General features: G+C 42.1%; 1 protein-coding gene across 6 annotated transcripts in view; it reads right to left on the bottom strand.

The window, feature by feature from the left end:
* PACS2 (phosphofurin acidic cluster sorting protein 2) overlaps window positions 1–24046 on the bottom strand; it is a 1098307-nt gene that overhangs the window by 239611 nt on the left and 834650 nt on the right. For all 6 annotated transcript variants that reach the window (XM_089657830.1, XM_089657827.1, XM_089657828.1 and 3 more), the window contains one exon: window positions 13429–13558. In XM_089657830.1, the coding sequence (XP_089513956.1) occupies window positions 13429–13558 (130 nt within the window). The remainder of the gene's footprint in view (window positions 1–13428; window positions 13559–24046) is intronic.

Consider the following 24046-nt stretch of genomic DNA (forward strand, 5'->3'; position numbering starts at 1 on the left):
GTCATTTTTACAGGACGACCACACCTAGGGAGAGTAGCAACATGTTAAACTTTCTCCATTTGTAGACAGTCTGTCTTACCGTGGACACATGAACATCAAGGCTTTTGGAGATACTTTTGTAACCCTTTCCAGCTTCATGCAAGTCAAAAATTCTTGATCGTAGGTCTTCTGAGAGCTCTTTTCTGCAAGGCATGGTTCACATCAGACAGGGCTTCTTGAAACCAGTAAACCCAAAACAGGTGTGTGTTTTTTAAGGGCAGGACAGCTGTCAGCAACACATCCAATATCATCACAATGATTGGAGTCAAGGTTGGCTCACTCCTGGCTCCAATTAGCTCTGGGAGAAGTCATTAAGCTAGAGCCTCACATACTTTTTCCTCCCTGCACTGTGAATGTTTACATGTTATGTGCAATTAAACCATGGCAACATCTAATGTTTGTGTAGTATTATGTTCAGCAGACTGTGTTCTTCTATTGTTGTGACTTAGATGACGTTCAGAGCACATTTTATGCCCAATTCATGCAAAACTCCACATAATCCCAAGGGGTTCACATACTTTTTCTTGCAACTGTATTTGTTGTTGGCTATGACAAACTTCTTAAAGGCCCTCTCCTAAATTCACACAGAACCCCTGATTAGAGATGTATCAACGCTAAACAATGCTTTGGAATTTAACTACAAGCTAGCATCTTTGTTATTCAAACTCATAATTGTGATGATCGCGGTGTCAGACCCCAGCCCTTCTCATCAAACTCGTGACCAAAGGACTAGCCAATCTAAAACTGCGCTGTCACATGCGTAACAATACCACGCCCAGGTGCACCATACACAAAGATTTTCCAGCTAATGGACCACAACCAGTGTGCCGACAGCCTGGGAGCGATTGTTACTGGGTCAGGTTAATTACGCACTTAACCTTTCACACTGCCACCATCTCCTTTTTGTACAGAGAAAGAGGAAACTCTGCAATATTAGCAATAACACTATGATGGTTGGAAAATCGTCTATATACCACTGTCACCGCAGGCAGGTTATACGGAGGGTTAAACACACACAGTAGCGCTCTTCAGAGGCAGGAATTCGTAGCTTGCATTAAAGAGCGTTAGAAACAGTGCAACACATTCAGAAAGTAAGATTTATTGCTAAAAGGTCAAAAGGGTGCAATAAAAATATTTACAGAAAAAGATTTAGCCAATTTATATATATAAATATACAGAGAATAGCACAGCAAAGAGATAACAGAGAGAAGTTTAGATGGTTAAAGTACTTGCCACACGTCCTGGGTTAAGCAGATCAGGTTTCAGAGCAAAAGGATTTCTCATCTCCCACTGTCAGTTTCGATGTTAAAACAGGGAGATTCTTCAACTTCCCTTAACTCAGCTCAGCTTAGCTTAGCTTTTTCTAGCAACTCCACAGGGTGTGTCAGGAATGGTCTTATCTCTGGTAGTGCTGGGGCTTACCTGCCTTGTGGGCTGCAGTACCAGTGCTGGCGAGCGGGTGCTCTCAGCAGCCAGTGTCTCACTCCAGCAATCAGGCCATCACCTGAGGCTGATTGCAGGAGGTGTTTTTAAGCAGGACCAGGCCTGCAGTCAGTGCATTGGTGTATTGCTCCCTTGTGCCCTGTATCCTGTAGTGCCTTTTGAAGAGATTGATCAAAAACATAAATTCATTCTGACAGCAAACCAGCCTAGCCATCTGTTAAGGGATAACTTTTCTTGGTTGAAATTCAAAGGACCCTCTAGTGAAGACATGCAGACAATGGGTGAAGGGAACTTTTCCTAGAGACAATAGACTGTTTGACTATCCACAGGTGGCCTAAGACCACAATTCTGAGAGGTTTAAATTGGCGACTATGAGACTAACTAAAAGGTGCATATATCAACAAATACTGTTTGTATATTGAGGTTGGGGAGAAGGCATATACAAAAGTTAATTAGACAGTCAAATAAGACGTTGGACCTTCGAACATTGAGTCACCACACAACAAGTGAACAATATATGAGACAGAAACCTAACTGGCTGAAGGTTCACCCAAAACCTTGGAGAGTGTGATGAACAAACAAACTTCTCGAACTGTCACAATATACTATTATCCACTAAGGTTACAAGCATAACTGGTTGTTTACCCTAACTCCTACACAATGGACAGGTAAACAGAGGGTCTTTTCTACTCATGGGAATTTTTTTTTCTCTAAAACAAAAAGGTTAAACTTAGGACATATAAAGCTAAGAACTGGATATATCTACCCACAGAGACATTATCAAAAAGCATATTATCAATGGGATGTTATAAAGAGTATGTTTCACACACAAAAATATATTCAGCAGAGTTAAGGATGGTATACCACTAAATTGAGTATGAAATGATGAAAAGAAAGATATATGGTGAATTGGTATCAGTTAGAGATTTATATCAGAAGACAAATGCTTGCCCACATGTTTGTATTTCAGGGAAAAGAATAACTGAATACACATATATCTTCTAAGGTTCTTATTTAGAACATTATATGTATAATCAAATATATATATCTGGATAAGACATATATTTTAATACCTGAAATCACCTTGGGTTCTCCCGAGGTGTGAGTCATCATAAATACTCAAATTGTTCTATGAGCCCTGACTGCCACCTAGTGGACAGGTGAGAGATAGCTTAGGTACATACATTTCTCGACCGGCCAATCAAAAAGCCTGTTGGGAGGGTCTTTTAGAACAATAGTTTAGATGGTATAAAAAGCCATGCACCTCATTTAAAAAAGAAACTCATTGAAAGAAATCCTCACTGAAAGGAATCTAAAAAAAAAAGAAAAACCTGAAAAACCTCACTGGAGCCAAAGAAGACAAGCTGAAGAAATCAGACGAGGCTGAAATCCATCCCTGCTGAATAACCACTCTTTCATCCTTTCAAACTTTTTAAACTTTCTACTAAACTTCTAAACCTCTGAATCTCTACTATACTACATATCCATCACTTGTCCCTGTGGCCATCTTTCTGAAGGTGTCCCATTGCCAGCTGAATCCACTGGGAAGGTGTCATAGTCCAAATTCTGGGTGTGGTGAGACTGTCCATCTAATTTGTATTGCATATTTCCTCTGTTATTTAGAGTGATAAGAATTACCTTAGAGTGATAACAACTGCATTGGGTGTTCACATATATATATATATATAGAGAGAGATCCTGTATTACTGTTAGATATTATTGGTGTCATATTGAAAATTTTTCATATTTCATAAGTTATTAAATGTTAGTAGTTCGAGTATAATTTATCAGGGAATATCTTCTCCCATTCCTATGGCCACGTTATGAGAGAAAATAACCTCTGAGATACTCTAAATTATTAGTTATTACTAAATTTAATTTTTCATCAATATCATCTAGAAAAATTGTTATCTTGTTTTTCATTATTTAGAAATATTGTATCGTGTATGATATTGATATAGTATATCTTTGATCATGTGTACCAGTATTCATTCATCACCAGTCTTTTGCGTTTTGTGTTAATATATATACAATTTTTGTACATAAATAAATTTATATATTTATCTATTATAAGGCAAATTTTGTGTGTATGGTACGAAATCATACTGGCTAAAAGGATTCAAGGTATAATAATAAGTGGTGATCAAATTATCAAGGTGTCCAAATTATTGGTTCACTAAATATTTGCCGTATTTTAACGGCTGGAGGCACTGTAATATTTCATCTAAGGGAAAGGGACACCGCCCTTCATAAGTAGAATAAATCCTTACATAAACCACCACAATCCTGATCCTGTATCCTGCCTGCCTGCCTCTCTGCTTTGATCCCGACTCCGCATGAACTCTGCCTGTACCGACCTCGGCTACTCCTGACCACTCTCCTGCCTGCTCCTTGTACCTTGTCTGCCCATTAGCTACCGACCCGGCCTGCCCAACTACGTTTGGTGTTGTACATATTGTTATCTGCTGGAGGTTTGGTTTTGTTTGCACTGTGTTTATGTTTAGCCTTGCACTGCGTTTATGTATTTTTTAGCCTTTAATAAATTGTATTGTTTTATACTATACCTCCCTGTGTCGGTCCACACATCTCTGGTCATACCCGGATCCCTGACATTGTGTCTCCCTGGAGCAGTAAACCAATCGCCTTATTTGGGCAGGTGTGGCAGGTGGAGACCCAAGCTATGACCAAAAATCCTCCCATTTATTGTCATGGTTCATAACTTATTCTTGGTGCATTTAGAAGCCTTGCCACTAGTAGATTAATACTTAGAATCACCGGCTGAACATCTACATATGAACTATGAGATAACTGCTTGAATTAAGGGGATATAATTTTCTGCTCTCCTGTGTATGCCAGCTAGGGGGTGTAAAATACCAGGTGACTTGTCTTGACGTGAGCCATCCGAATATGTGCTCCATGTTTGTGTAAGTCTTTCATAATCCAAGATATGTAGGGGAAAATGGATGTTGAATGTGGTGTCTAGTTTATGACTTGGAATGTCTTTGAACTCAGTGAAGGACTTGGTTTATGGCTCTACAAGCCCTCTTCTAGCAAGAATCTCGGTGTGCACGATTGCTACAATGATGTACACAGCTACTAAGTACCTCTAGCACTGCAAGTCGATTTGTTAATCATCTTTGGCAGAGAGAATTGACACTTTTGTACTTTGATCGTGTTATTACTTGCTACATTGTGTTCTTTTGAGAGTTATTTGATTGTCTAGCATACTGAAAGGTGCCTTATTGAGCCCTACTGCTGCTCATTCTGTATGCTGTGCATCCTTCTTTATTCTTTCAATAAAACATTGTGAAACAAAATACTGTGGGGTGTTCGCTTTCCAAAATGTGGTAAGTTTGTGGGTGTTTACAATGTCCTGGTTCTCCAGGGCCTCAGAAAATGTAATTGGTAGTCAGGAAAATAGATGCGTAATGTATGAGGGCAAATGAACATCTGTTTCATCAGTGTGCTGGCTTGGGTGAGATTTACAGCGTTGGGATTGTGGGCTCACTTTCTTTATCTATATGGAAGATTACATAGAAAAAACTTTGAATGATGATGATACATTATTTATTGATTTATGAACTTTAATTCACATTATTGAGGTTTATGCACACAATTTTGATTTGAGAATACAGATTTAGTTTAATTTGTTGATTGGGTATTGTATATCATATTAACACATTAAGAGGTCTGTGCAAGGTGTTTTTTTACATTAAGTCAGCAGCACTACACTATCTTTTGTATTTTCAGTGATCTTCAACTCAGTCAAAAAGAGGGAGCCTTGTATTAATTCATAAAATGAGTTTCTTATAAATGGCTGAGCAGCGCTCAGCCTGACTCAATTTTATTCTGGGAACAGGAAGTCCTTGTACTGCTACCAGAATGCAGTGATGTATACTATACATAGCTAATGCTCCATACAGTTTATACAGCTCTCCCAGTGGGTGCATCTGTTAGTGAAAGAAATAGTACATTTGGATTATTTAAAGTTAAGCTAGAACTAAAGGCAAAACTTTTTTTTATCATTTTGGATAGGGAAGGAGGGGTTTATTTTTTTGCCATCTGAGATTTTCCTTCAAGTTCTGCCAAGTAGCCAAACAGGAAGTGTCAGGTCTCCAGGGTATGACCAGAGGTATGTGAACTGACGCAGGGAAACGCAGGCTTCAGATATGATATAAACAACATAATTTATTAACACTAACAATACATAAACGCAGTGCAATACTAAAACATAACACAGTGCAAACGAACCAAACCACCCACAGATAACAATACATACAATGCAAGCGTCGTCAGGCAGGCCGGGTCAATAACAATCGAGCAGGTAGGAACAGGGGGTCAGGCAGAGAATGGTCGGGGTCACAAGCCAGGGATCAAACAGGAGAAGTCAGCAGAGGTCCGGATCAGGCAGGGTCGGCAATGAATCAGTCAGACAGGGACAGGGATGCAGGTAACAAGATACAGGGCCCAGGAAAACCACTCACCAAGGCAGAGACTGCAGGTCTGGCCATCCCTTAAATACACCTGCATAATCAGCTTCAGGTGTTTGGCTGGCTGCAGGGTTGAGTCTCTGATTGCTGGGAGCACCCGCTGGCCAGCCCTGGTACTGCAGCCCACAAGGCAGGTGAGTCCCACCACTACTGGCAAGTCCATTCCTGACAGGAAGTGAGAAGAAATTCTAAAAAATTAAGGGAATTCCTTGGTGACTCCCGGGCCACCTGAACTAATGTCCCTGTTGGAAGATTTCCTCTCTATTCCTTTTCTGGGGACAACCCAAAATTTGGGATTTTCTTTACTTTCAATTTTAATGATAATGGTAAACAGGACAAATAGAGAGGCGAATCTCCCCAACGAGAGCACAGAAAACACTAAAAACTGACAGGGGTTCTAATCCCTCACCACTCCATCCAAAACTAAGAAAAACGTTTTTCCTTTAGTTATACTTTAAAGCCTAAGCTTAGCTAAAAATCGAAGAATTAGCACAAGGGACATAACTTTGGGCTCTTTCACACTAGCCATTGGGGGGAATGTTAAAACTCTACAGTTGAGCTGTCCCCAACTGCTGTCCCTTTAGTTGCAGAGACACGTGACAGGGGGTGTACACATGCCATGACTGCGATGCTTTGCTTCATAACCACAGCACAAATTATACCCCCTGTCACTTTCAGGAGGTGCTGCTGCCTGCCACACCTGACACATTCAATGAATGGGGCCACTAGTGTGGGGTTCAAGGAGTACGTACAACGCTCAACACCCCCTCACCAGCTGTCAAATGCTATCTGAAGTGCAATCTGAACACGGAACACAGAGTTCAGAGATATGTAGTAAGTGAAGCGGAATTCATGGGTTCATGGGTCAGTAGTAAGTGAGGTGGAGTTCACAGATTTGTACTAAATTACACCAAGTTCAGGAGTCAGTAGTAAGTGAGGTGGAATTCAGAGGTCAGTAGTAAGTGAGGTGGACTTCAGGGGTCAATAGTAAAAGAGGCAGAGTTGAGAGGTCAGTGGTAAGCGGAAATAGTTCCTCTGAACTCTGTTCCGCTTACCACAGTAGTAAGCGAGGCAGGGTTCAGAGGCAAGTAGTAAGTGGTGCAGAGTCTAGAGGTCAGTAGTATGTGACCCTCTATCCCACAATATAGTCACACAGCCCTCCCCTGCAAGGCTTACAATTCTCCCTGGACTGTGTTTCCCTTTATCAGCAGCATGGGCAACCATCCTTCTCTTCCATGGGTCTTGTAGGCAGGGCTAGGACTGTGATTAGCCTTCTAATCAAAGTCCTCCTCCCCCTGGAAACAGGGGCCTGCCCCCTGCATTAGGCGTCACCAATCGTCTCTCCAAAGAGCTCTGGCGTGTTCGAACCTGCCCATTCTATCCTGTTAGGAAGCTGCAAATATATACAGTTGTGTTCAAAATAATAGCAGTGTGTTGAAAAAAGTGAATAAAGCTCAAAATCCTTCTAATAGCTTTTATTTCCATACACACAAATGCATTGGGAACACTACACATTCTATTTCAAATCAAAACATGAAGAAAAATATATAAAATTTTTGTTGTTCCTCTACAAAAATTGAAGAAAAGTGAATATTAGACTGTTCAAAAAAAAAAACAGTGTTTGTATTCTTCTTCACAAACTCAAACATTCACTATATAAACTGAAAAATGTTTGAAGATTTTGCTTTCCTTTGAATCACTTAATATTTAGTTGTATAACCACTGTTTCTGAGAACTGCTGTACATCTGTGTTGCATGGAGTCAACCAACTTCTGGCACCGATGAACAGGTATTCCAGCCCAGGATGATTGGACTACATTCCACAGTTCTTTCTATTTCTTGGTTTTGCCTCAGAAACTGCATTTTTGATGTCACCCCACAAGTTTTCCATTGGATTAAGATTTGGGGATTGGGCTGGCCACTCCACAATGTCAATCTTGTTGGTCTGGAACCAAGATGTTGCACGTTTACTGGGGTGTTTGGGGTCGTTGTCTTGTTGGAACACCCATTTCAAGGGCATTTCCTCTTCAGCATAAGGCAGCATGACCTCTTCAAGTATTCTGATGTATTCAAACTGATCCATGATCCCTGGTATGCGATAAATAGGCCCAACACCGTAGTATGAGAAACATCCCCATATCATGATGCTTGCGCAACCATGCTTCACTGTCTTCACAGTGTACTGTGGCTTGAATTCAGTGTTTGGGAGTCATCTGACAAACTGTCTCCGGCCACTAGACCCAAAAAGAACAATCTTACTTTCATCAGTCCACAAAATGTTGCGCCATCTTTCTTTAGGCCAGTCAATGTGCTCTTTGGCAAATTGTAACCTCTTCAGCACGTCTTTTTTTCAACAGTGGGACTTTGCGGGGGGCTTCTTGCAGATAGCTTGGCTTCACATAGGCGTCTTCTAATTGTAACAGTACTCACAGGTAACTTTAGACCTTCTTTGATCTTCCTGGAGCTGATTGTTGGCTGAGTCCTTGCCATTTTGGCTATTCTTCTATCCATTCGAATGGTAGTTTTTCGCTTTCTTCCATGTCTTTCAGGTTTTGGTTGCCATTTTAAAGCAGTTGCGATCATTTTAGCTTAGCAGCCTATCACTTCTTTATATGTTTTCTTCTCTCCAATCAACTTTTTAATCAAGGTACGCTGTTCTTCTGAACAATGTATGGAACGACCCATTTTCCTCAGACTACAACATTTGCTGCCTTCCTTCCTTAAATAAGGGCAATACTTGCCACCTGTTTTTCAAAGAATGCATGACCGCACTACTAGAACTCCACACTGCTATTATTTTGAACATGATTCAATTACACAGAACAGCATGCAGTTCTCAGAAACAGTGGTTATACAACTAAATATTAATTTTTTTTTTTTTGTGTGCTTAGCTGTGATTTGGCCACGGCTAATCACATGGCACAGCTGGGCTGTGATTGGCCCAGGTTGTGCATGTGACCGCTGTGACCATTCACAGCTAGGCACACTAGTATACAATGGATGGCATGAATGAAGCCATCCATTGTATACAACTGTCATGTGACCTGCTGTAAATGGCCGCAGACGGTCACATGGTACCGGCAACGGGGCCGGTACTCAGATCTGTCATCGGCCGTGTCCGAGGTACACGGTCGGTGACAGATCGCTGCACGGCTCTGCAGGTGCGCAAACTGCGCATGCCCGGGCGGATGCCATATGACGTCCACCCGGAACGCTGAGGAATATTTCCGGCCGCCATCTGGCCACAGGCCGGGCGGGTAAAGGTTAAGTGATACAAAGGAAAGCAAAATCTTAAAACATTTTTCAGTTTATATAGTGAATGTTTGAGTTTGTAAAGAAGAATACAAACACTGCTATTTTTTTGGACAGTCTAATATTCACTTTTTTCAACACACTGCTATTATTTTGAACACAACTGTGTGTGTGTGTGTGTGTGTATATATATATATATATATTTAGCACTTTCAGTGACTTCTCTTAAGCTGGCCATACATTGGTCAGTTTTTTTTTTTTTGCTCAGCCAGCGGGTTGAATAAAAAAACTGATCTGATTTCCTTATTCACACATTATACAGTGGGGCAAAAAAGTATTTAGTCAGCCACCAATTGTGCAAGTTCTCCCACCTAAAAAGATGAGAGAGGCCTGTATTTGGCATCATAGGTAGACCTCAACTATGAGAGACAAAATGAGAAAAAAAATCCAGACAATCACATTGGCTGATTTGGAAAGAATTTATTTGCAAATTATGGTGGAAAATAAGTGTTTGGTCAATATCAAAAGTTCATCTCAATACTTTGTTATATATCCTTTGTTGGCAATGACAGAGGTCAAACGTTTCCTGTAAGTCTTCACAAGGTTGGCACACACTGTTGCTGGTATGTTGGCCCATTCCTCCATGCAGATCTCCTCTAGAGCAGTGATGTTTTGGAGCTGTCGCTGGGCAACACAGACTTTCAACTCCCTCCAAAGGTTTTCTATAGGGTTGAGATCTGGAGACTGGCTAGACCACTCCAGGACCTTTAAATGCTTCTTACGAAGCCACTCCTTCGTTGCCCGGGCGGTATGTTTGGGATCATTGTCATGTTGGAAGACCCAGCCACGTTTCATCTTCAATGCCCTTGCTGATGGAAGGAGGTTTGCACTCAAAATCTCACGATACATGGCCCCATTCATTCTGTCCTGTACATGGATCAGTCGTCCTGGTCCCTTTGCGGAGAAACAGCCCCAAAGCATGATGTTGCCACCCCCATGCTTCACAGTAGGTATGGTGTTCTTTGGATGCAACTCAGCATTCTCTCTCCTAGAAACACGACAAGTTGTGTTTCTACCAAACAGTTCTATTTTGGTTTCATCTGACCATATGACATTCTCCCAATCCTCTTCTGGATCATCCAAATGCTCTCTAGCAAACTTCAGACGGGCCTGGACATGTACTGGCTTAAGCAGGGGGACACGTCTAGCACTGCAGGATCTGAGTCCCTGGCGGCGTAGTGTGTTACTGATGGTAGCCTTTGTTACGTTGGTCCCAGCTCTCTGCAGGTCATTCACTAGGTTCCCCCGTGTGGTCCTGGGATTTTTGCTCACCGTTCTTGTGATCATTTTCACCTCGCGGGGTGAGATCTTGCGTGGAGCCCCAGATCGAGGGAGATTATCAGTGGTCTTGTATGTCTTCCATTTTCTAATTATTGCTCCCACAGTTGATTTGTTCACACCAAGTTGCTTGCCTATTGCAGATTCAGTCTTCCCAGCCTGGTGCAGGTCTACAATTTTGTTTCTGGTGTCCTTCGACAGCTCTTTCGTCTTCACCATAGTGGAGTTTGGAGTGTGACTGTTTGACGTTGTGGACAGGTGTCTTTTATAATGATAACAAGTTTAAACAGGTGCCATTGATACAGGTAATGAGTGCAGGAGAGAGGAGCCTCTTAAAGAAGAAGGTACAGGTCTGTGAGAGCCAGAAATCTTGCTTGATTGTAGGTGACCAAATACTTATTTTCCACCATAATTTGCAAATAAATTCTTTCCAAATCAGCCAATGTGATTGTCTGGATTTTTTTTCTCATTTTGTCTCTCATAGTTGAGGTCTACCTATGATGCCAATTACAGGCCTCTCCCATCTTTTTAAGTGGGAGAACTTGCACAATTGGTGGCTTACTAAATCCTTTTTTTGCCCCACTGTATGTAAATACAGGAATTCTCTTTGTTGTGCCATTGTATTCAGACAGATGGGGGACTCTCCCTCCACCCATTAGAACACACTGCTCAGCGCTTGCAGCCCGTTGTCTGCGGCGCTGACTGAACAAAAATATACCAAGAGGGCAATTAAACTGAAGTCGATCGGTAGAATGACTTCTCCTCAACCACAGTGGCCACACATCGATCAAACTTTGGCCAGTCCCTGTTCAATCAGCCGAATTTCGATCCATGCATGGCCAGCTTTTCTCTACAGTCACTGAATTGTCCCTGCTGTTGCTGAAAGCTGGTCTGTCTGCTTTCAGATACAGCAGCCTGGAGAGGAGGGAAGGGGAGGGCAACTACTGCTGTATTGAAGTCTCTAGGGCACGGGTGTCATACTGGCGGCCCTCCAACTGTTGCCAAACAACAAGTCCCATGAGGCATTGCAAGATTGACAGCTACGAGCATGACTCCTAAAGGCAGAGACATGATGGGACACACAGTCTGGAACCAAAATCAATCACATACAGAGTATCCCGATTATTTGCTTCTAAGACTAGGGCAGAATGTAGCCCCCCCTTGCCCCCCCCAGGTAAGTGGCTCTATTTTTACAGAAAGAGTGCACTGCTCAGAAGACTGGAAAGATTTGTCAAGTACCAGCAGCTCATAAGGATTAGGATTAAGGTAAAAAAAAAAGGAAACAGTTCACAGTTGCAACCATCGTCCATCTGCTGAATTTAACAATCTCACCATAAAACTGTAAGGTTGGATGTGCGCGAGTTTAAAGAAGCAGAACTTCTGCAGTTGTTCTTTCCTAGAGTTGCCCATGAAATAGACAGTGCACGAGTGACTGTAGGAAAGAACAGTTGCTGCAGTTTAGTTCCTTATACCTCAGCTCCAAGCCTGGTGAGGAAAAATTAACTCTGATTATTGCAATGATCTGCCCTTTACTGACCCAACACTCAGAGTGTGAGGATTACAGAAATATAGTTCAAAGACTTTTTAAATGAATATACAGTATATCCAGCTTTGCTTGCATTGCTTTCTAGCAGTCTCTACAAACGGAGACTTGCTCTTTCGCTTTCTCTGACTGAATATTTTAGGGATAGCTGCCTATAATGGAATTTCTGGTACCTGGTACTACCAAATATAACAGTTGTGTGCAACCTAAGAGCTGACTGGGTGAAATATGTTGATGCCCCCTTTTCCCAAACATTTTCTATATGACAGTTGAACTGAAACAGACATTAGAACGCTTAAGACTATACTTACAGTCGCTACATTTCACACCTATGGAAATGCAATGACTATGAATTAATAATATGGAAAGTCAAGCACTGCCAGGAGAATAACACCAAACCTAAAAAAGCTGTTAACACCAAAAAGTGCCCCACCACTCAATAGACCAATTGTGTAAATGTAGAGTGCTGCGCTATACATTAAGAAGTGCAAATAGTAGCATCAATCTAGTACCAATAAGTAAGATAAGTTAACATGTCGTTGGGTGTAAACAGGTGTATCAAAAAGAAAAAATATTTTATGAATAAACAGCTTAGCACCAAAGGCTACAAACAAAAGACTCCACCAGTGTAAGAAAACTGTTATAAAAAGAGGACATATAAATAAATCAATGCAGTAAAGAACAGGCTGACCTGCTAGTCATAGCTGTGTAAATAAATCACAATGAATAATCAACAAGTGTAAATAAATGTGCAATTAATAAACTGTGATCAAAATAGAATATGCATTCATAAGGATAAAACAGTATAGTAAACACCCGGCCGAGCTAACAGTCTCAGCCATGTGATCATGTAAATAAAGTGCTGATCATAAACAAAATGAAATATGACAACGTAATAAATATATAATGGCAGTCCCATGTGGTAGTGAAAAGTTGATTATTCATTGTGATTTATTTACACGACTGTGACTAGCAGGTCAGCCTGTTTACTGCATTGATTTATTTATATGACCTCTTTTTATAACAATTTTCTAGTTTGAACACAGTTTAGTGTACTTACATCGTTGGAGTTTTTATGTTTGTAGCCTTTGGTGTTAGGCTCTGTTGGGTGTTTATTCATAAAATATTTTTTATTTTCTATATATTTGTTTACACCCATTGATGTGTTAACTATTTTTACTTATCGGTGTTAGATTGATGCAACTATTTGAACTTGTTAGTTTATAGTCTACACAATGACTATGAATTAAAATGTTTACTAAAACTGATTACATATTTCAGCAGCAATGTTCTATTCTAAAAGGTTAAAGACACGCAAGATACCTTTTCTGTTTGTAAGTTAGCATAGCTTCTGCTATAGGCAGCTGATGTGCACAGTTTGCTCCAGCAATATATTGTGTAACACGGGAAACTACATCTGGGGGGTCTTGTACTGCAGACAGGGGTGAGAAATCTAAAAATAGAGAGGAAACAAACGGCATAAATAGGTTGATGCACAAATATTGCTATTTAAATAAAAAAATCCATTAAAAGCCAGTTTTTGTCCATGTGCTAGTAGTGCAGTGTGCATATCTTATGCATGTGAAAAAAGTTGATGGATCAGTCAGTATAAGTTTGTGATTCTAAAGGCTTAAATAATAAAAAAAAAAAAACACAAACATGTCATACAGTACTTACGTGCACAGAGCAGCCCTGATTCCTACTCTTCTTGGATCCCCCGCTGGCACTCCTGACCCCTCCCTCCTGTCGGGTGCCCCCACAGTAAGCAGCTATGGGGGCACCAGAGCATGTGCACTTCCCAGCCGCTGCTTCATTAACATACGGAGCTGCAGCTCGGCCCTGCCCCCTCTCTCTTCTCATTGATTCACTGGCTGTGAATGACGATTGGCCCCGGCTGATTTCTCAGCCAATGAGAAGAGGGAGAGAGCCGAGACTCCGGTGCACAGTGCTGGATAAAAAGGGGGCTTAGATGCGTATTCGGGGGGCTGGGGAGGATGCTATACATAGAAGGTTTTGAGCCTTTACAACTACTTTAAAGGTAACATTCATATCAAATTATAAAACTGAATGGGAAATGATTTCAGACAGTCCGCAATGACCCAGCTCCAGTTAAAACATATTTGGTTTTAGTTAGAGTGGGAAAGGGTTAGAGACTCTATCCAGGGCCATCTGAATGAGCGGGCACTGCCTCATCAGGGTCAGACAAATTAGTACTAGCAGAGGGGCTTGGGAGTGAGTCGGGCTGAGCTGGGCGAACACCTGTCCTGAGCCTCCCTGAATGAGTTATTCTGTCTGTGATGAATCATTGCCTAATGTGGGTGGCTCCACCTCCAGGCTCCACCCAGCCAGGACTCCATGGCTGGGAGCTAGTCAGGTGCACAGTGAACTGTACTGTCTATGGCTGTACGGATCCTGTCACTCAATATCTCACTCACAGCATTTGTGTGAGTGAAATATTATGAAACAGGATTCAGAGTGAACAGTCGCAGGGGTGCTGATTGAGAAGAATCCTTGTAAAGTTGTCAATCCCTAGTGTGCCTGTTCTACCAGGCACCCACTCCCCCGCTTAAGCATGTCATGCTAGCCAGAGGCGTATCTACTGCGATGAAAACAAGGCGTTTGAAATTGCCACCCCCTGGAAGAAGGCAGCCCTGTCAGTCCATGAGGGTGACTCGGGCAGTTGACATGCCCATTTAAAACCGCTAAGCTACATTCTTCTTCACAGCCTCCTGTCATTTTCATGCAGAGCCAGCTCAGTGCTCTGATATTAGCTGCACTCTTCACTCTGCTGTCCCAATCTGACTCGTTCATGTTCCCTTTTATTTACCTCTGATTCTAACATTGTTTCTCAGCTTCCTTCTCTCAGATTCTTGCCCTACTCACTCTCTGATATCAGCCCCCTCCCCACATCCCTGCAATGAGGCTCCGATCTGTCTCCCTGATATATCCGATTGTGCCCTGATGTCTCCCTGCAGTCCTTCACTCATGTACTCATTCCATCCGATTTCCTCTCTTCATTTTTCTCTCCTCCTTTGCTTTGCCTCCCTGAGACAGTAACAGCCGACCAGCTGTATTCTGTTCTGTAAATATCTTTCAACTTCTCCCAGCACAGCTTATTGTTAGTAATGTAGCTGGGCTTCCCACTCTTCTCCCCCAGTGTGGTTTCCTCACTGCTTTAAACCTCTCATTCGTCTTTTCTGTTCAAATTTGCTTCTTCTCCCTGCTACACTGTCATCACATGTTCCCTCTTTAAATCAATGTATCACATGTCAACTCCTATTTAACTGTTTACTAATTGATCTCTTCAGGGGCATATTTACCACGAGGCAAACAAGGTTTGCCTTGGGTGGCATTTTTCAGAAGAGTGGCGCCGCCCCCCAGAAGGGACTCACATGCAAGGGGACAGAAGATGGGGAACAGGTGAGGCACTGCCGGAGCTCCACCATAGGATCTGAGAGCACCTGCAGGCTTTTGGAAGGTGTGGGTGGAAGCCGAATCTCATTCCCATACAAGGGCGATACTAGGGATGACTGGATGCTTTCATTCTGGAGAGGTGCAGGTGAGTGCTGGAAGAACTCATCTCTCTGTCTGGAGCTCCAGGAATGGCTGACTTCTCTCTCTCAACTCTTTTTTTTTTTTTTTAATTTGGGGGAGGGGGGGGGCGATTTTTGTATTGCCTAGGGCAGCACAAAAACAAAATACACCACTGGCATATGTGGTGTGTCAGTAAAGCTGCGGCAGCAAAAAATCAATTGAAGGGCACTAGAGGCTGCTAAATTAGTGCGTCCAAACAAGCTGACCCACCCACACTGTGCCCTCCTTACCCACCCACACTGTCCCATACTGCCCCCTGTACAGTGCCCTCCTTACGCACACTGTTCCTTACTGCTTCCTGTACTGTGCCCTCCTAACCCACCCACTGTTCCCTACTGCCCCCTCCTGACCCACCCACACTGTTACCTACTGCCCCCTGTACTATGCCCTCCTGACCCACTCACACTATTCCAAACAGCCACCTATTGTCAGGGAAGAGATAGGAGAAATCTGTCAGGGGACTCCAGAAGAGGATGTAAGAGATCGCTGTATGCAAATACAATGAAAAATGTATAATATATATGTAGCACTACCCCCTTAGGAGTCACTAAGTTATATTCGGGCTCCCTGTCTCTCTGGATGCCTTTCTGAAAGCCCAACTCCTGCTGACACCACAGGATTCTTTTGACCAGAGTAAATTACCACCAGAAATTAGACTCACACACAAATTAGAGTAAACTGATATGAGTTTATATTAAACTTCAATGTAAGCTTGGTTAAACAATACAAAATAGTATTGGTATGTGTATTGGCAATTATTACTCTTAGCAACTCTAAGCAAAGAAGCAACACATTCAGTAGAATCTGTGTTAGCAGGTCTGCTTTTCAGAAGTTAACCCAATACCTTCTACCTGAGGTCTTGTCAACCTCAGTGAGCAATGAAAACTAGCAACAGTAGAACTAGCTCACTTTGGGCCCTCAGAATTTGATGACGAGGCTTAAATCTGAGATTGAAAGAGCTCTTTGACCAGGGCAGTCAGTCAATGTCCTTTTAAATGTAGTGAGGATTCTTCAGCATGCTCGTTGGGGCCCGGTTGGTGCACAAGTATGAAGAGATGAAGGAGAAAGTTCCTTAAAAGATTAACACAAGGAGAGAAAGAAGAAAGGACAAGTACTTTACCTTTAAGTGGCACGTGACGTGGGTGTTATCCCCTTTAATGCACTAAGAAAAAGGGCAGATTTAGGCAAATAAGGTGTCAAAACTGGCAGTAGGGCTTCTTGGCAAAGGGTAACTCCACTCTGGGATGCAGTAACCAATGGCAAAGGTAGTAGATGTTCCTTTAAGTGGGTAGGCCAATGGTCAAGGAAGCACTGATGTGATATGTCCTGCAGAAAGTGTCAGCTCTGATGATTGGACTGTGCTGCAAATGTGTTCAACAGTAGCGGCTGTAGGAACTAGGCTGCAACACGTTAACTGGATACAATGTCTGCAACTGTGTGCAGGTAAAGTAGCAGATATAAGGAGAATGTCAGTGTTCACTTGTTTGGCTGGTGTATGGGACTCTCTCACCCAATCAGTGGTTTCCAACAGGTCCAGGCTGTCTGTCTCTCTCTGCTGATAGAGACACCTTCTTCAAGAGGTCAATGAGGGGTACAGCGGTCTTAGCGAATCCCTCCACAAACCAATGGTAATATGAACAGAATCCTAGGAATGACCTCAATTTAGTGCTGTTGTTGGGTCCAGGCCAGGTAGTCACAGCTTTAGTCTTGCTGGGGTCAGTGACCACACCATCTGCAGAGACTACATGGTAGGTAACAGAATTCCAGTAAAATGGGCATTTCTCCAGGGACAGTTTCAGTCCTTCCTCATGGAGTCTCTGAAACTTTTTCCAACCACTCTTCATGCTATTCTAAGGTTATCTCGAACACAATTATATAATCCAGGTAAGCCAGGACTTCAATTAGATTCATATCCTCACTTCATCATGTACACTTCATCAGATTCTGGAAAGTGGTGGGTACTCCAGATAGGCCAAGGGCATACAATCAAAATCAAAGAACCCCAGGACTGATGAAGGCAGTCTTCTCCCTGTCTTTGGGGTGCATAGATATTTGGTAGTATCCACTCTTCAGATCCAGGACAATAAACCATTTGGCTCCCAACAGGCATTGCAATGCATCTTCAATGCGTGGAGTTGTGTATTGATCTGGAATGATCCGTGTGTTCAGTGTTCTGTAGTCCATGCACATTCACAGGGTACCATTTTTCTTATGTACCACTACGATAGGGGAGGCATAGGGAATCCTGTACTCCCGGATAATCCCAGCTCTCCTCAACTCTGCTAACTGTTCCCTGAGGTCTTCTAGGTCTCCCAGAGGGACTCGTCGGGGTTGCTGCCAAAACGGCTCATCTTCATTGAGCTGAATTCGCTGCTGATTACTCTTGTCGCACCCAACATCATAGTCGTTTCCTGGAAACACTCTCTCCCATCTTGTCGAGCAAGAGCATCTCTTGCTCTTTGCTTCCACTCCACTGACAGAGGTGAGTCTTGAAGGCTCTACTCTCCCCTGATGGGGTCATCTGGTGACTCCAGCACACTGACTGGGGTGGCTACATTCACTCGCCCCAACAGAGCCCTGGGTTTTAGGGTTATGGGGTCTGCTGTATTGTTACAAACTCAAACAAGAATATTACCCCTGTTGCACTACAGACCCTTTGTAGAGATCACCTCTGGAAGGATCTCTGCTCTAGCCGTCTCTCCTTTGTTTTCCATTTTCCAGCACCACAAAGAGCCCTGGCGGGTCCCAGTTCAATTTGATTCGGGCCCTCAAACAGGTGACTGCCTCTGGCTGGAGCACTTTCTATTCAGGCCCATTCTTCCAAACCTTCCCCACTTCCTCTTCTGGAGTCCGCAACTCTCTGACAACCCTTTGATAGACTTGGCAAAATTGTGGGAGGATGCTCTCTATGGGTACAGTGTTCTGCTCAGCCAGTGGAATAAGGAGCTTGCATACTAGGTTGGTGTTGGTCCCAATTAGAAGGAAGCACAGCTTTATCCCCAAAAACCTGGGGCAGACTATTGCCAGCATATCAAAGGTCTCTGTTCTCCCAGTCAAAGTTGCACTGAAAACGGGTATGTATTGGTCATAAGGGTATTTCTGGGTCCCGATTCCCCAAATCTCTAGCTCTTCTAGCTTCCATAGGGTTATGTGTTTGTCTTAGATGTCCCTATGGAGTAGGGTCACTTAAGCTCCAGTATACTGCAAAGATTTGGTGTAGATTCCCTCCACTTGAATGGAGACCACTGGGGATGGGCCCACTAGCTCGTGTGGAAGTCCCTCGGGTTAAAGCTTTGCGCTTCTGAACCGGGCTTTCCCAGCTTTCTGGAGTGGTGTGTATTAATTCCCTGTGTTAGAGCCCCAGTCAACAATTTTTACAAAAAAGCATTGTTGCCCAGATCCCAGGAGCATGAATAGTGACTAATATAATTTCTCTAGGCTAAAGGAACAGAGTCACCATCAGAGTCACAAGATATTCTGCTTAGAGCAAGATAAAAACTTGTTTGTGGGAAGATAAGAACATGGTTTAAGGATGTCTACTTGCTTGAGAAATTAAAAATCTTTAAGTTTAGGGTAAATGAGAAGAAGTTTAGGATAGATGAGAAGAAGTTTAGGGTAGATAAGAAGCTGATCTGAAGCAAAAGTGTGACTTTTCAGATAACGATGTGAACTCAATATGGTGGCTGAGCATGACTCTGTTATCCTCATGGAACCTTTCTGATAGCTCCTCCTAGAGTGGGTGTGGTGCCTGCACACTTCAGGAAAGCTGCCAGAAAAAAGCCGGGAGTTTAAACGGGAACGATTAGGAAGCCTTCCTAGTCGCCAGAGGACGCTCTGATGCTGGGACTCTTGCCAAGGCTATATGGGCTCATCATTTGGTCACACTTATGACTTCCCTGTGACCCCCTGGGCAGTATGGTTCCGATGGGATTTGTGCCTTCCCGCTTCCACATAGCTTTGGTAATGTATTAATTCTATGCTGTGACGCTGTCAAATAATGTGTCTATCTTATGCTGTGATAATCACAATATTATCACGTTCCTTAAGTCAAAATCTGCACCATGTATGGTGAGTGAACATCCAGCAATGTACTAATTAGGCACAAGATGGCAGTATCATCCATGGCAGCATAAAAAACAGTCAAGGCTCCAAAACGTCACTATACACAGAATATTGGAAGGCAATGCACGGACCCTTAGTGTTACTGAACTGCCTGCAAGTATGACAATCCTGGAGCGATGTGTGGATTACTACTACCACAATTCCGGTGAATGGTAACGTTGTGATGTCATCCGCACGCTCCTCCCCGACGCGTATCGTCACAGATCATGTGACTTTATCAAGGGGATATGATTAGACCATCTGACACTCATTCCGTTTATATAGAGAACCGGCACCATTTTGTTGTAGACCAAAGCGACAAGTGCTGATACATGCCAATCGGCGCCATCTTATAGGAGATCAAACAAGAGACACTAATATAAGAAAGCATCGCTCTTTAGCTCTACAAGGACCTGACTAAGCGAGTGGTGAAGACGTTACCAGTCCACCATTCAAAACCATCATAATCATACATTTTAAGATGTTCATCACACTTACAGACAGATGCATATACCAATTGAACAGAATTAAAATTTAAACCACTAAAATAGTAGCATATTAAATATAAACTCCAATACACAATACGATAATAAAAAAATCAGATTAAATAATAAAAACAATTATAATAATTAAAAATCACTAATAAAACAGTTCAGATCAAATTCCCTATTCATCCCCCTAGGATACAAAGTTTGAAGTTCATGAATCCAAAAAGACTCCGTCTTACTAAGCTCTATTACTTTATTATCACCCCCAATTCTTTTTGTACACTTCAATACCCCAAAAGGTCAAACCTGAACAATCCTTATTATGCACATCCAAAAAATGCCTAGAAACATAATGTTTAGGAAATCCCTTGGTGATATTGTGGACATGTTCTTGAATCCTATCCTTAAGCAATCTTTTAGTGCGTCCAACTTACTGAAACCCACAGGGACAGGATAAACCATACACTACTCCTGCAACACGCATGATATGAAATCTTTAATCTTGTAAACCCTCCCATTTGATTAACTAGTAAAATGATCCCTTCTTTTATTCATACCCTTCACCCTTTTATAGCTGTAACACCATCCACAAGTGTTAAAAGTTTTATATAACAAAATATGTATATATATCTTCAGATACATATACAGGTGCCGCGCTCCATATATACAAGTGATCATATAAATAGTGATGTAAAAAAAACTTTTGTGCTTCAAATCAGTGCAACATATAGTGCTCATCAAAATAATACTGATTCAATACTAAACAATAGTCCTCTTTATACTTTATATTTATTCAGTGACAAATCCAGTGCTGTGTCACACTCCCCGTGCTCTATAGATAGGTGTGTGCGCTCACCTCCTTATTTAGCCAAACAAAGTGGCTAACAACGCTTTTTGTCCTATCAGGACTGGGTGGTAATCTTCATACTATGTGTGTATATCCATCCATGCCGTGGATCTATATTGCCTTTTTCCTGCCACCAGGGGTCTCCCTTTTTCCTCCTTCCACACTGAGCCTCAATGGGTAGTAGGGATGGTTTAAGTAGTATTTCCTCCTCCCAATAAATTGGGGAACCATGTAAAAAAGAGTCACAATAGTGCCTTATCCTTTGTGAGGTTAAATCTTTTAATGAGAATAGTTGCCACTCACATTGTACTGTCTCCCACAGAGCTGTATCCAACATAGCTGTGCCCAGATCCTGTGCTTGTAGATGCCGCTCGTCCACCGCGGCGTCGTGACGTCAGAGCCCCTCACCTACAGTACCTCCAGTTGAATGTTGCAGCAAAGTCCAGTTGCAGAGGCCCCTGAGGATGATCACAATGTGGGTTCCATTTTGGTGTATTTCTGCTGTCACCCCAGTCCTGGCATAGTATGCACTAGGTCTCCACACTTCAGCCAAGAGAGGACAAAACTTATCCCATATCAAGTGGCAGACATCCTCTGGAGACAGGTGATCCCACATAGACAATCCAGCACTCGAAGTGCAAATGACCCCGGGGAGTGCTCCGGGGTCATTTGCACTTGGAGCGCTGGATTGTCTATGTGGGATCACCTGTCTCCAGAGGATGTCTGCCACTTGATATGGGATAAGTTTTGTCCTCTCTTGGCTGAAGTGTGGAGACCTAGTGCATACTATGCCAGGACCAGGGTAACGGCAGAAATACACCAAAATGGAACCCACATTGTGATCATCCTCAGGGGCCTCTGCAACTGGACTTTGCTGCAACATTCAACTGGAGGTACTGTAGGGGAGGGGCTCTGACGTCACGACGCCGCGGTGGACGAGCGGCATTTACAAGCACAGGATCTGGGCACAGCTCTGTTGGATACAGCTCTGTGGGAGACAGTACAATGTGAGTGGCAACTATTCTCATTAAAAGATTTAACCTCACAAAGGATAAGGCATTATTGTGGCTCTTTTTTACATGGTTCCCCAATTTATTGGGAGGAGGAAATACTACTTAAACCATCCCTACTACCCACTGAGGCTCAGTGTGGAAGGAGGAAAAAGGGAGACCTCTGGTGGCAGGAAAAAGGCAATATAGATCCACGGCATGGATGGATATACACACATAGTATGAAGATTACCACCCAGTCCTGATAGGACAAAAAGCGTTGTTAGCCACTTTGTTTGGCTAAATAAGGAGGTGAGCGCATACCTATCTATAGAGCACGGGGAGTGTGGCACAGCACTGGATTTGTCACTGAATAAATATAAAGTATAAAGAGGACTATTGTTTAGTATTGAATCAGTATTATTTTGATGAGCACTATATGTTGCACTGATTTGAAGCACAAAAGTTTTTTTTACATCACTATTTATATGATCACTTGTATATATGGAGCACGGCACCTGTATATGTATCTGAAGATATATATACATATTTTGTTATATAATATATGTTTCACACAGATTATGAGTATTGTGTAAAGTGTTGATGCACCATAATTTGATTTAATAGTTTGTTAAATAATTTATTGCACAAGGGGAGCATCACATTTTGGCTCACGAGTATTACCTATTTCATTTGTCTGTTAAAAGTTTTACCTTCAAAGAATGAAAATCCCTGCTTCTTGGGGGGGGGGGGAGGGTCAACCACATTATGCACTAATTTCAACTCAGAGTGGGAGCTTTTTTGTATATAAACCTAGGAGTAGCCATTAGCATAGGACCAAGTTGTTTATCCAATTTAAGTATAGGCCAATACTGTTTTACAATTTGCTCAACCTGTCTAAATTGGATATTACAATCCAAAATTACTGGTACCCCTTTAAAGGGTTGTACTCCGCGAGCTTTATCTATAAAGAGGGATTATCTAATCGGGGACCCTACTTCCTCCCCTGCGGACTCTATAAAACTTGACTCATGACCTTTTGCAACAAACCTTTTGGCCAATGTGTGGGACTGAACACTATAATCTGACTCCTCAGTGCAAATGTTACTTTCTGTTGTGACAGACCATTCAAACGTCCAAAAATCCACTCTGCTGCTTGCATTGCCCTCTCATGATTAATAGTTTTTATACAATGATGCCACATCTGCAGTGAGCATGATTGTATCCAATGTAATATCTATACTAGCTAATAGTTGTAATATATGTCTAGTATCCTTAAGATATGCTGTACTTGTTTTACCATAGGTTGTAAAAAACAGTCAAGGTATTCCCCTAATCTAGCTGTTAAGGAACCTATCCCATTTATAATAGGGCGTCTGGGTGGATTAACACTATCCTTATGAATCTTCGGAATACAATTAATCACTGGTAATAAACAAGTAGAAGGGACTAAATATTTCCCCTCTCTTTTTGTAAGAAATTCATGGTCGACACCATACTTAATGAGTGGTTTCAACTCCTTTTTCAATTTGTGAGTGGGGTTACTAGCCAATAACTTGTACATCTCTTTATCCATGGCATCATAATATTGTTGTTTAGACCACACTACAATGCACTACCTTTGTCCGCAGGGCAGATTACAAGCTCCTTCCTCTCTTCCAATGATTTTATCCCATTTCTGATATATTGTGATTCCATGACTTTTTTCATGGGCATTTTTTCAAAATCAGCTTATACCAGTTTTTTAAAGATATCAATATGTTTATTATCAGTAATTGAAGGATTAAACAAAGATTTATTTTTTAACCCAGTGTTAGATTCATTACTATTATTCCATTCCACGGGTGTTGGGTTCATCATAAAATATTTTTTAACATTCAACTTCTGCACTAAATTTTGAATGCCTACATACATGTCAAACG

The sequence above is a fragment of the Staurois parvus genome, unplaced genomic scaffold (assembly GCF_062004578.1).
Source record: "Staurois parvus isolate SC_StPar_1 unplaced genomic scaffold, SC_StPar_1.0 ptg001032l, whole genome shotgun sequence".
In the NCBI taxonomy this organism is placed as follows: Eukaryota; Metazoa; Chordata; class Amphibia; order Anura; family Ranidae; genus Staurois; species Staurois parvus.